General features: G+C 41.9%; 1 protein-coding gene across 5 annotated transcripts in view; it reads left to right on the top strand.

The window, feature by feature from the left end:
* Positions 1-13,232, top strand: part of KDM3A (lysine demethylase 3A) — a 50,132-nt gene extending 36,900 nt beyond the window's left edge. For all 5 annotated transcript variants that reach the window (XM_023618770.2, XM_023618771.2, XM_070236210.1 and 2 more), the window contains exons 17-26: positions 159-331; positions 971-1,207; positions 2,522-2,693; positions 5,126-5,213; positions 5,916-6,046; positions 9,763-9,882; positions 9,962-10,101; positions 11,361-11,537; positions 11,620-11,754; positions 12,523-13,232. In XM_023618770.2, coding sequence (XP_023474538.1) covers positions 159-331; positions 971-1,207; positions 2,522-2,693; positions 5,126-5,213; positions 5,916-6,046; positions 9,763-9,882; positions 9,962-10,101; positions 11,361-11,537; positions 11,620-11,754; positions 12,523-12,603 — 1,454 coding nt within the window. In that variant the 3' untranslated portion in view covers positions 12,604-13,232. The remainder of the gene's footprint in view (positions 1-158; positions 332-970; positions 1,208-2,521; positions 2,694-5,125; positions 5,214-5,915; positions 6,047-9,762; positions 9,883-9,961; positions 10,102-11,360; positions 11,538-11,619; positions 11,755-12,522) is intronic.
* Positions 13,233-13,968: the final 736 nt, after the last annotated feature.

The following is a 13,968-nucleotide window of genomic DNA, read 5'->3' as shown; positions in this document are numbered from 1 at the left end:
ATCCTTGTCTAAGTCAGTGTTTATCCTCTCAAGTTTTTTGGTTCCAGTAAATGAAAACCAAGTTCCAAAGTATTTCTGTTAATAGAAGACCAGTAAGGGATTTGCCTTTCAGTATGCTTTTCCATCTGGATGTTTTTGTTTCTGATTTTTTTTTTTAGAAAAACAACCAACGATGCCAATTTTAAAGAATGAAATTAAATGTCTTCCACCCCTCCCCCCTTTGAGCAAATCTAGCACAGTCCTCCACACCTTTAACAGCACAATTTTGACACCTGTAAGCAACAACAATTCTGGTTTTCTCCGAAATCTCTTGAATTCCTCTACAGGAAAGGTATGCCTTTGTTTTGTTGTCTGTACTCTGCCTTGTAGATGAATAGTCAGAACAAGAAGAGACTAGAGAAATTGAAACAGAAAGTAGAAAGAAAGGGGGCTGGCCCCGTGGCCGAGTGGTTAAGTTCGCGCGCTCCGCTGCAGGCGACCCAGTGTTTCGTCGGTTCGAATCCTGGGCGCGGACATGGCACTGCTCATCAGACCACGCTGAGGCAGCGTCCCATATGCCACAACTAGAAGAACCCACAACGAAGAATACACAACTATGTACCGGGGGGCTTTGGGGAGAAAAAGGAAAAAATAAAATCTTTAAAAAAAAAAAAAAAAAAAAAAAAAAGAAAGTAGAAAGAAGGCTATGAATCCTGTGCTTTCCTTCATGGGTACAGAAGGCCGTGTCGTTGGCAGGTGGGCTTCTCAGGGTTACTGGGCTGGGCCATTTCCTCCTGTTACACTTCGTCCTGTACCCATTTCCTATGAGTTGTGATGTCAAGTGGAGGAAGAGGACTTACCTCTTTGTCTGAGGGTCCTGGCTTGGAGTCTTCTCTGGATATGTAGTGTGTACTCATCCTCCCATTTAGGAGTGGGTTTTTTGATGTTAGGGAATGACATATTTAAGACTTCTGTTCTTTCTCAAATTCAGACAGAAAATGGACTCAAGAATACACCAAAAATCCTTGATGACATCTTTGCCTCCTTGGTGCAAAATAAGACCTCCTCTGATTTATCTAAGAGGCCTCAAGGACTGACGATCAAGCCCAGCATTCTGGGCTTTGACACTCCTCACTATTGGCTGTGTGATAATCGCTTGCTGTGCCTGCAAGATCCCAACAATAAGAGCAACTGGAATGTGTTTAGGGAGTGCTGGAAACAAGGACAAGTAAGAGAGGCCTCTGCTCCCCAACCCAGCTTACATCCCCCTTCTCAGTCCCTTTGGCAGACTTCTGACGACTTGCTTCACCTTTCTTCCTCCCTCAGTTATGAGTGGTGTATACTTCATCTCCTGTGTTTGCACTTTATTGTGGATATTAGGGCAGAGTGTGGCTGTGAGTCTTATTTTTTACAGCAGACATTCCTGAGCTGTCTTTCCCATTGAGATTTTGATTGCTTCCAACCACTCATTGGATTTTTGATGAGAGCATTCTGGGCTCAGTGATTCTTGCATGATAAACCTCAACAGGAGAAGTGGAAGTATGACTAATGTGGTATGGCTGATGTGGTTTGAGGAATTAGAAAAAATATGATAAAAATCATGTGTCCTTCTTCCATGGGTTAAAAGACCTTGTGCTGAAGGCAGTTTTAGGTGAGCCAGAGCCATGTGGTGTCCTCCTAGAATCGGTGTGTGGTTTCCTTGGGGGCCTGCTTTAAAGGGCAGTGTTGATTGATCTTAAGTTCTGGTTGATAGTTTAGGAGATGCATGACTTTTTAGACCTGCTCCTCTGCCTTCTTGTTTTGGTTGTTTTGTTTTCTGGATCTTTGGCTTCTCTTCTGAGCCAGGTGGAGTTCTCACTAAAGGAACACTTTGCTTTTGGACAAGGCCAGGACTGGGGAATTGCCCAATAGAAAAATGTATATATTTAACAACAAAAAAAGAAAATTCTGAAAAAAATTTTTTTCAGCCCTGTGTATGAACTAATAGGGTTTGCTTGTGATGACAATGACAGACTGAATGCAGTCCACCAGCAGGTTTTGTTTGGATTACATAATGTTTTTAGAAAAACTCGTTGCCAATATTTTAGTCAGGCTGTTTCACATAAAGATAAGGGTTGTCTTGGATAACCAAAGACTTGGCACCTCAGGTCCATATTCCTGCATGGCAACCACAGGCTGGAGGCCAGTGTCACTGCCTTCTTTGGACAGGACACTTGCACCGCCTCTGTCTCTTCTGCACGTTCTGGGCCTGGCCCTGAGCCTTGGTGTTGGGGTTCTGTGAATAATGGGATCTGAGTCAGGAGGTGTGAACCTTGCTCCTAGAAGCTTACTAATGTAGTTTGAGAGCACGGGGCGTGTGTAGCAGATGAGTAGTAAAGACAAGAAATGCTGTGGGAGCTCAGAGGACTAAGCTGTCACTTTGGCATCTGAGACCAAGGCCAGCCACAGAGACACAAACCAGCAGCTGTTTGAAGAGGGGCTGCCATGGTATGGGGGCAGAGCTGGGGGAGTTCAAACTAAAGCCTTCGTTCTCTTCTTCTAGCCAGTGATGGTGTCGGGAGTGCATCATAAATTGAACACTGAACTTTGGAAACCCGAATCCTTCAGGAAAGAATTTGGAAATCAGGAAGTTGACTTAGTTAATTGTAGAACCAATGAAATCATCACAGGAGCCACAGTAGGAGACTTCTGGGATGGATTTGAAGATGTTCCGAGTATGTATTAAAGACTTGCCAAGGGGTTGAGGATGTGGAAGGAGGGGACACGGGAATGGCAGGAGCTTGAGGCCCCTTCAGTGGCAACAACAGCATTTTCCATTATCTTAGAGTTTAAAGTTAGTGTCTTATCTCCTCCTCCCCTTTCTTTTTACAAAGTTTATGCTTTTGAACGGAGGCAGATTCACTCTGTAGTTCCTTAGAGAGGTGAGGTTTTGGTCATCTGTTTTTCAGGTGGTGCCACGTCCGTCTTGTGACAGAAGTGCTGTGCTTCCACTTGTGCACAGGGGGACGGGGGCAGAAAGCCAGGGTTTGTGACTCAAGGCTAGTGGTTTTATGTTATGTGTCACCTTCATATATCCTTTTTATTATTTTTTTAAATTTTAATTATTGTTTAACAAGGTAAGTAGACTGGAAGTTGCCAGGGAATCTGAATTCATTTAACACAAGGTGTCCTAGTCACTGCCTACTTCCTCTGGGCGAGGGGGGATTGTGGCAATAGAAGGCATGTGTGTCTGGTGCTGGGGTTTGGCCCTTTCTGTGGATAAACTGTTTCCAAGAATAGCAAGTCCATGCTGGGCCCTGGGAACTCAAATCCACACAGACACCTGTCATCATGCCCCCATCCCCACTGGAGGGTTTGGCCAGTTCATTCTTTAGACTCTCAGTAGTTCAAGTTTGCTCATTCATCGCTCTCATTCTTCTTAGACATACTTTCAGCTTTTATCTCCTGCTTGCTTGTTCCCTGTTACCCACATTTACAGGTTATGGTCCATAATTTCAACAAACTTTATGACAAAGTTATAACTAACTCTTATATAATGCGTAATGGAGTTTTCGACATAAGATGTTTTCCTAGGGATCAACATCTGTCAAATGAAGAAGGAGGAAGCAGGACTGGGCGGGAAAAGAGTCAGCTGCAGTGCAGACTCAGCAAAGCCTCAGCCAGTGTGGCAGGGAGTTGTGGAGCAAGTATTGCCCCTCATTGTCTCAGATTGGGCTGAAGTGGGACATGTCAGGGCCTTTATCCCCTACCTCCCGCAGTCTCTAGATACTGGTGCCCCGGGCAGGGCATCACCTGGCAGGGCAGCTCTCTGCACTGTGTCTTAGCAGCAAGCCCTTTGAAGGGCATCTGGCGGCACAGCTACCACAGTCTGCTTTCCAGTTAGGCCTGGGTTCAAATCCTGACTCTTGGTGTGTACTTGCTATGTACATGAGCTTGGTGGTTTAAGCTACCAACCGTCTGTATGGTTTAAGGCAACCCAGAGTCAACTGCAGCTTGCCTTTTCCATACTGACGATTCTGCTGCACACCCGCCCCGCAGCACGCCACCCCCAGTGCAGTGCTGCTGCTCCTCTGGACATACACTGTATCCTGTATTCTCCTGTCTTTGGTGCCTCCTGGAGTGTGCACCTATTTCACCTAGGTTATGGGACAGTAGTTGGTTGGTTATGAAACATACAAATCTTCCTCAAAAGTGTGAGGTCTGAAGTCAAACCTGGGTTCCAGTTCCATTTCTATCACTTAATAGCTGGATGACCTTGGGCATCTGTCAGTTTCCTCATTCAAAAATGGGAACATTAAATAGTGCCTAATCTCACTGGTATATTGGGTTTAGTTGTAAGGATTAAATGCTTAAAACACTTAGCAGAGAGTGGAACACAGCAAGAAATGAAATAATAGTTATTGCTGTTGATAATAATTATCAACATATCTTTTTCAATTAGAGCTCCTTCGTTCTTGGTTCATTGGCATTACCTGCAATGGGGTAGTAGTTCTATTACAAGAAAACAGTTTTGATTAAACCCTATATATATCTTCCAGAAGGTGGAGGTGGGGGAGAGTGTTGTATTAGAGCTGGCTGTCCCTAAAGAGAACATCAGGTAGTTTGTCTCTCTGAGCAAAACAGTCATTTCTATTTCATGGTGGCCTCAGAAAGCTGGGTTTCCTAAACATCTGTGGCCTTTGATTGTTAAAGTGTGTTGCTGTTTGTTAGTTGGGAGCTGCTCACTTCTTCCAGAATGCTGTGTAGGAGGAGGAGGCTGGATCTGAGAGGACAGTTGTCAAAACACCACCTATGTGTAATGGGGGAAAGGGAGTGGCTGAAATCTCAAAAAACAAGCACCAGTTTAATAAGCATCTAGAAAAGACAGGGCCCTAATACAAATTAGTTGGGGATGTTTATTTTGCTACCACTTGCTGACTCCTTGGTGTGAATGGGTTTGTTGGCACTGTGGAAATAAAATGGTGGGCAGTTAGCAGGAGGGGAATATTAAAAATAGTGTTTGTTTACTAAACATATCAGGTTATGAAGATTTTGCAGAGATAAATATATTTGCGTTGTTAAGGCATAAAGTGTTAATTTTCCATTTACTTTGGTCTGTTTCTGAGTTATAAATAGTAACATTTCAGTAATTCTCGTTACCTTTCAGACCGCTTGAAAAATGAAAAAGAAGCAATGGTGTTGAAACTTAAGGACTGGCCACCAGGGGAAGATTTTAGAGACATGATGCCTTCCAGGTATGGGGAGGGGGAGAAATGATTCTGTCCTTGACTTGGTAGGATAAATTCTTTCTGAGGTGGCAAGAAAATAGTTTTCAGGGAAATATGAAAGTTCCCATAGTTTTACTGGTGCTGATTTTTCATTTCTAGTCTAGAGCTTTTTGCAATGTCTATTTTTAAATGAGATGAAGAAGTTACTGACTTTTAGAGCTGGCTGACTGATGAAAGCTCCACACGTTTCCACTGTAGTCTTCTGCCGCAGAAGAGGCCGGCTCAGACATACAAACACAGGCTTGCGGGCAGTAGTGGGATCAGACATGTCAGGGTTCCGTGTAACATAGTAATGTCATTGCGTTGGACAATAAGACAGCTGAATTGGTAGATCCATTTTCCTAATTTGAGCTTGAACCTTAAAAGGGATCCTTAGAACTAATGAATAATGTATCCCTGAGTGTCACTTCTTATCAGGAATTTATTGCTCAAAATTTTTGTCTGAAATATTCCAGATCATTTGACACATATGTGTGCTGTAGGAGAGAAAGATGTCCTTGTTCATAGCTACTATAATTCTAATCTTAAATATTGCTAATGATAGTTATCTCCATCTTCACAAGCACAGATATTTTTGTTTGTTCCTTTCGGTGTAGAAGGAACAAAACAAATCACACGATGGATAGAAAGGCAAGCTTACTTTGCAAATTTTCGGTTCTCTTGTCCTAGGTTTGATGATCTGATGGCCAACATTCCACTGCCCGAGTACACAAGGAGAGATGGCAAACTGAACTTGGCCTCTAGGCTGCCAAACTACTTTGTTAGGCCAGATCTGGGTCCCAAGATGTATAACGCTTATGGTAAGGAAGAAATGGCTAACTTGAAAAGATTATAATGGAAATCAAGTCAAAATGTTTGGAACGTTTATTTTTGGGGAGGGAGAAATGAAAAATATCCATAATCCTAATAGTTAACACAGCAATAGGCTTTGTTTTCTGCACGTTTCCTTTCATTCCTTGGCCACGTGTGTGTGTGTTTCCTTTTCATAGTTGCAGTTGTAGGACATATGCAATTTTTAATTTCTTCTGTGCTTAATATTATATTGTAAAATCTTCATGTGTTGCTTAATTTTTAGCATGACAATTTTTAATGGTTGCATGGTACATCATTGAATGAATGTAATTTTATTAATCATTGTAATGTTGCTGAACATTTAGATCAATCTGCTACATTCCAGCTGTTTTAACATCTGCCACACGTAAATTCCATGTTCTATGTTGGTGGGTAGTAGTTAGTTACTTAAGTTAGTCTTGAAAGCAGCCTTTGAACTGGATTTTTATTGTTTGAACATGACTCAGTAAACTGCAATAAGGAGGATTGCTCGGGATAGAGATTGTTTTCTACAGTTACCAGAGTCATCTTTCATCATCATCACTGTGACATTGACCAGTTTTATGCGGGGTCTTGATTAAGTCTCAATTACAGTTTGCCATGTTGAAGGAATTGTTCATCAATTGATTGTTGAGTGAAGTTTCAGTTGTTCGGATCATTCAGTGAATTCGATGTAGTCTTTTATACTGTATTTGGCCCCCATTTTTCCAGTCCTTTTAGAAATTACTTCTTTGGTTTTATTTCTTCCTCCCATAGTTACTCCCAACTCCAATATCTCAGACCTGAGGGTGGCAACCCTCCTGAAGAAAGGACAGAGTCTTTTGGTGTCTTTGCTGTGTTCTCCAGAGATGGTTAGGGGAGGGGAGGAGCAACAGCATGGACCTCACCCCACAGTTGTTCTGTTATGGTGGAGTCAGCCCAGGGAACCACCTGGAGGGGAGTGGGGTCAGGCAGCATTCTGAGAGTGGGGTTCATGTTGGGAAGCTCCCACAGTCTAGATGCCCAAAATAGTTCCACCAGCGTGGGATGAGAAATGGTCTGTGGGAGAGAGGACATGGCAGGCAGAAGTCCCCTTGCCTGTTCCCTTTGCTTTTCAGGTCTCAGTTTAGAGCCCTGCATATGCTGTGGGTCTGTAGCATGTTCTCTAGCTGAGTTCTCCCTTCCCAGCAGCTGGATGGTCAAGATCTCAGGGCATACTCTGTTCACAGTGGCAATTTACAATGAACTTATATAAATGAAAACATTTTTCCACTAAAGTAAATGGTGTAATGTTGCATAGTGATTATCCGTGCTTTATAGAAATCAGGAAGCTTTATAGAGTAGAAGTGGTTATCTGAGAAGTTTTCCACAATAAATTGTCTGCTTGCTTTAAATAGCTTGGCAGCAGACCTTTTCCCCTTAGACTCCAGTAGATAGATGGCAGTGTTACTCTATAAAAGCTTTTCTTATGACACAATTTTTCCTATCCAGCCTAAGCATTTGGGCTGAAAATAATGAAAATGAGTTCATTTTCAAACAACTTATACCTTAACATAAACATCATTGAAGAGCAGTCATCTTTGAACGGTTGGATGATCGCGCTGTGACTCCTCAGTCAGACAAGTAGAGTGAAAGGCTCTTTGGAGTGCTCGTGTAGTCAACCCTTCTCCAGCTCCAGCACCATTACTAGTTTTACAAGTGGGGACCGGGACTTCAGAACAATACAAGAGACATTGACCTGCTCAGGCTCCCAAGGGGCAGCTAGTGGCAGATCCGGGACTAGGCCTTGGGTCTCCTGATTTCTGGGTTAGAGCCAATCTCCTTTACTCTTCCCCCACCCCCAGTGCTCTGTCACCCAGCAGCCCCTACTGAGTCAGTTCTTTTCATGAAAGTCCATGGTGATCTGTTTCAGGATTTTCTGTTTTCTGGGAATCCTTTCCCTGGGACCATTATGTTTTTACAATGCTGGTTTCATGTGAAGTCAGGCTCCCTCAGTTTAGAGGTTGGTTTTATCAGTGTGCAGTCACTTGTAGCTGGGATTGGATGGACTTTGGGCTGATGGCTGGGTAGGTGTCATTTCCTTTTTCATTTTGCATAATTCTTTTTTTAACTCACTTGGCTCTGGCCAGAGCAGCAGGGAGCCTCTGATGAGGCTGAGACCCTGTTCACCTTCCCTCATTCTTCTCCCACCTCCAGCCCCTTCCTTCTGCTCTCACTGTTAACATCATCCTAAAGGTTGTGTTTACCATTCCCTTACATTTATAATTTCACCATATATTCTTGTATTCCTGCTGAATATTCTTTCAGTTTTTAATCTGTTTTTGAGTATTATATAAATAAAGTCAGACTTTTGGATATTCATCCATATTGTCATATATAACTTCATTTGTTTTCCTTCTATCATATTAATTGCTTTTTTCCTTCTTGAATTTTACTTTTTTTGTCATAGAAATATTTTCCAAATGCACTCACAACTTGAGAATCTAGTACAGTGCCTCCCCACATACTCATCACCTAGTTATAACAGCTATCAGTGTTTTGCCATAATTGTTTCGTTATCCCTTCCATTTATGTGTTTTGTTTTGTTTTGTTTTTTACCATTTTAAAGCAAATCCCATATATCCTGTGGTTTCCTGCCCTAATACTTAATGCTTCACCTACTCCTCGAGCTGATATTTCAGCAAACTGGTAAGAAAGGAAACTACAACAGGGCTCTAGGGCCACGGTCCCTGGTTGAAATTATGGGGCGCCCTCTGCTGTGTATAGCTGCTCCTAAAACCGCAGGCCCTGGCAAGAGAGAAGGAAGTTCCTTCGCCTCCTCCAAACAAGAGTGGCTCTTTCAGGGCCTGGTGGGTTAGAGAATGGCCTCTGCTTTCCCACCACAAGCCACGCTTCCATCTGCTGCCCATTCAAGAAGCAAAGTCCTTGTGTTGGGATGGGCCATCCAAGGTGACCATAGGGCTCAGCGAGCCTTAGGGCTACTGCTGAGTAGGGTGGGCCTTCTAGGAGTCAGAGATTAGAGTCTCAGACTATGAGCAGACCTCGTGCTCTGGCTCACTCCTTTTTTTTCACAGTTGAGGGAACCAAGGAATGTGTTGGGCAGTCTTCCCTCTTATACTGAGTATATAGCCATCTGAGGTCCGAGCCTTATGTGTATGTGAGGAGAATTTCTATTAGACTCCATGTCATGATTGGACCCTGGGCTTTGTGTCTTGCCCCAGAGTCCTCCTAGGCTGTGACAACAAAAGCTTGAGCTCATCTAGTTGGGCATATGTCCTTTTGGCAAATCCCAGCTTCAGGAGTCTGCTTTACCATTCTTGAGTCCTGCTTTCGAGTTTTTGGCTTTTGAGTATTTCTTTTTTTTCTTGCAAGCTCATTGACTCATTAAAGAAGTTTTTTTTCAATGATTTCATCCAGGATTTTTAGTTGTTTCTTAGTAGGAAGGGTCTGTCAGGGACCTACTTTGCCTAAACAGAAGTCCTAGTATTAGGAGTTGGTTTTTTATTTTTATAATTATTTAATAAGAGAGTATTTTCGTTCAAAGTTGGAAGAATAAAATAAATTTAATATTAAATATTATCCTCGTACTTGTACATCATTAGAGAGGCAGCTTTTAAAATTCTGTGACTAAGCATTTCCCAGGGAGTAGAAAAGACACTAGTAGCCTTTGTTGTCTTAGTAAATTTAGGACGTATTCCATTTGCAGGATTAATTACTCCAGAAGATCGGAAATATGGAACAACAAATCTTCACTTAGATGTATCTGATGCAGCTAACGTCATGGTCTATGTGGGAATTCCCAAAGGACAGAGTGATCAAGAAGAAGGTAAGGTGCTGAGCATGAAAGGGGGGCTACCTCTCTGAGCTGGAGACTATGGTCTGACATTTGCTATCTCTCACTGTAGAAGTCCTTAAGACCATCCAAGACGGAGATTCTGATGAACTCACAATAAAGCGATTTATTGAAGGAAGGGAGAAGCCAGGAGCCCTCTGGCACATATACGCTGCTAAGGACACGGAGAAGATACGAGAATTCCTTAAAAAGGTGTGCTTCTTACCCTATGGAATGTAAAGAGAGGCATGAAGAATAGCAATATTATAAATTACTACATGTCAAGAACTGACTTGGTTACTGGCAAGTAATGACAACCTCAAAAGTTAAATCTGTGCATGTCAGATTGCTTAGGCTGAAGCTGGTTGCTAAGGAACAAAGCTTTCTAAAATGATTAGGCTCACACCTCTGAAAAGAGGAGGCCTTGTCATTTTTCTTATGTCTGTGTTTTATATTTTAGTACATTTGGAGATTTTTGAGCTCTGCCTTCAAGTGATTTCCTCTGATCATCTCTTATCATCTGTTTTTTTTTATTGCCTTGAAAATCTAAGCACTTCAGAAGTTCATGTATCATTCCTTGGTCTTTGATGGCTGTATTCTGAGTGAGTTTCTAAGGTCCCTCTTGGTTATGTCCACCCTTACTTAGTGGTAGGTCCGGAAGGCCCTACTTGTGGCCATTAGCTTGTGAAGGTTCATTGGCAAGGGATGCAGCAGTTTTGGAGATTCCATTTCCAGTAATTGGCGGGTTGTTCAGCAAGGGGTCTGTGTAGAAGATCTAGGTAACTGGAAAGATGGGCATATTCAGTTTTTAACCTGTTCACCACTGAGGCCGCTGGCTGCAGTCCAGGTGTCTGTGGCCGATACTCCAGTTGTTCACGAGGAATGGATATGAACACTCCTAGCCTGTTGCCTGGTACCACTTAGGTCCTTAACCAGCATTTGTTTGATCAAGATGTTTCTGGCTAAGGAGCATTTGCCTCTTCCAGAAAACCTGCTAGTCACATATTATTTTTTTGATAGTGTCACCCTGAGTCTGTGCTGCCAGATGCATGGTCTAGAACAAATAAGTTTAATCTACAGCTATCTTTGGGACTATTTTGTAATTCAGATTTTTAAGTGAATACAGGTTTTTAATAACTACAGTACAGCAAATCTATTTCTAAGGAGCTTGAGCCTATCTGCATTTAAAAATCTGGATCAAAATATTGACCAAAATACAGTATTTACAAAAATATGCAGATTGCTAGTTATGGTTTATAGGAAATGGCAGAAGGGAAGCCACATTTTCTTTTAGTCTTCTCTTGGCTCATTCAGTGAATGTCTTTGAGTATACTTGTTACTTTCTGCCAACAGGAGCAGTCGTCGAAGAAGGTCTGACATTTTACTGACTGCCCACACTGTTGAGGGGGGAAAGTGCCCTCATTGAGCCTCAGCATGTTGCTCAGTTTCATAATATTTTTAATGTATTCTAGGTATCTGAAGAGCAAGGTCAAGAAAACCCAGCAGACCATGATCCCATTCATGATCAGAGCTGGTATTTAGACCGATCACTAAGGAAGCGTCTTCATCAAGAGTATGGAGTTCAAGGCTGGGCTATTGTACAGTTTCTTGGGGATGTGGTGTTTATCCCAGCAGGAGCTCCACACCAGGCAAGAACCGTTACTTTATGCTTTGTTCTCTTTGCACTATGAACTTTCGTGTGTGTTTCTGATGTGGCTTGGTGTTTTCCAGGTTCATAACTTGTATAGCTGTATCAAAGTGGCTGAAGATTTTGTTTCTCCAGAACATGTTAAACACTGCTTCTGGCTTACTCAGGAATTCCGTTATCTGTCACAGACTCATACCAATCATGAAGATAAATTACAGGTAAAAATAGCAGTGATTCCTGGTGGACTCTGACTCTGGCTTCATGGCTCATTACTAACTTTATAAAGAGAGTCAGTGAACTTGGCCATCGCACACGTGATGTAGTGAGTTGATCTGGCCTTATGTCTAGTTCCACTGTCTACTTAGGCAAAGGAGGAACAAACATAGAGGAAATCCCATCTTGGTTTGGTATTGTTTAGACTTTGTAAGGGACTGTGCCCAAAGAGAAAGGCTTTACTGTTGAAAATGAATAGATGTGACTTCTGATCTTGGCTCAGCTGCCAGGCAGGGGTCTTGAACCAAGACCTTTAGTGCTGTAGTGTTCTCAGCCTTGGGAAGAGCAGAACAGAATCTCTGGCATCCAAAGAGGATCTGAGATAGTGGGGTTTTTAAAGGTTTTTAGTAGTGAATTATGTAACATACAATTTCATGTTTGGAAAACTAAGGGACTATATAAACTCTGCAAAATGAAACTGTACCCCAGGACTTGCCTCTTCCTGCACTCACCAGGAGCAGGGCCAAAGGCATCACAGCCTGTGGAAGGGGTAAAATGAGCGTTTAAGTTCTTCAAAGGAGGCATGGGTTTAAAATGTGTATGAAATACTGGCCTAAAGGAGCCCAGGGGCCTTTCAAATATTGACATTTCATGTTGAATACTGAGTTTTAAATCCTGAGAGAATGGTAATAAAATTGGTGGGGCAAACTTTATTCTTAGTGACAGATTTTAGATTTAATGGTAACCTGACTGTATTTTCCCCCATCTTTTAGGTGAAGAATGTTATCTACCATGCAGTGAAAGATGCGGTTGCTGTGCTGAAAGCCAGTGAGTCCAGTTTTGGCAAACCCTAAGGGTCCCAGGGACGCCTTAACCCTGCACGTTGGAAGTGAATTACTGGCAGCTGTTCAAACTCTTCAGGCAGGATTCCTGTGGACTTTGAGATTCATGTTACCTCATCTTCTTTTTTAAACTGTACCCGACTGGTAAGGGTACTCTGTCTAATGTATATTTCTAGTGTTTACAGACACTAAATGTGTATATGTAGTAACTATTTACAGAACCTGCATCCTTAAACTGTGACTTCTCACCTAGTGCAGAACTTCTCCCAAGCTGTAAAAACAAAACCTCTTATCAGCTCTGGAACAATACCTGCAGTTATTCCCCAGCGGTTTGGTTGGACAGCTTAGTCAAAATGGGGTTATAACTTTTAGGAATCACTGCGCAGTTTATTTGAGTTGTATTTTGTTTTGTGTCTGAGTACCCTCTCCCCTACCCCTTAGGGTTCAGAAGAGCAATGGAGGAAATGACAGCTAACGATGCAGTTCTTACTGTGTTGCATTAGGACTGGCATTCCATAGCAGAAATCAACTACTGTACAATTCTTGGGATTAACCATCTTTAGTTAAATGGAGTTTTAATTTAAATGAAGCTTTGCTAATTTTAAGTGTTAAGCATTTTGCATTAAAGTATTCATATAATATTTTGACTCAGTTTATTGGCATTATCCTCTGGTTGTGGATTCAATACACCATTCATCAAATGTTACAGCTGTAAGAAATTACTCTGGAACTCATTGTAAAAGCAGAGAAATTAGATGCTATAGTGATTTCTGAGTGATTATTACAATGCTAACATGGAAATAAGTTTCTCTCCAGCCAAGTGGAAACTTTTACACTGTTGCAAAGAAGCACCACCAATTAACTAAATTTAGAAGTGGGAATTAACCAACAAACCAAATAGTGACTGGTTAAATCACTAAAAAGGTAGGAGATCGAAATACTTTCTCTCTCTTCTGGCCCTTCATAATGTAAGCATTTACAAAGGAAAATGAAATTATTAGAAGTTTTAGAACAGTAATATCTAAAATAGTCATCTCTATGAAGGAAGAAAATTTATGAAGAAGCCATTTTTCTATGGCTCACCGATTCTCCTAGACAGCTATATTTCTACTAAAAGGAATTAAATTGAAGTCAGGTGGTATAGACAAGCCCTAGAGCCTGGCTTTTTACCCATGGGCTCAGAGTAGGAGGTCAAAGATCCCGGCTTAATGCCAGCCCCCTTCAAGCCAAAACCTTTAATGGATGAACTTCATGAACACAGAATTTCCTAAAAAGAATAAGTAGGAATGTCTGCCTATCTCAGTGGAAATGTCTTCCCTGGGAATTTTGTATCAGAAGCTCCTTTATGCAGGTTTGGATCTAGAATTGGCACTGTTG

This window comes from Equus caballus, chromosome 15, assembly GCF_041296265.1.
Source record: "Equus caballus isolate H_3958 breed thoroughbred chromosome 15, TB-T2T, whole genome shotgun sequence".
Classification (NCBI taxonomy): domain Eukaryota; kingdom Metazoa; phylum Chordata; class Mammalia; order Perissodactyla; family Equidae; genus Equus; species Equus caballus.
This window is presented reverse-complemented; position numbering and strand designations above follow the sequence as displayed.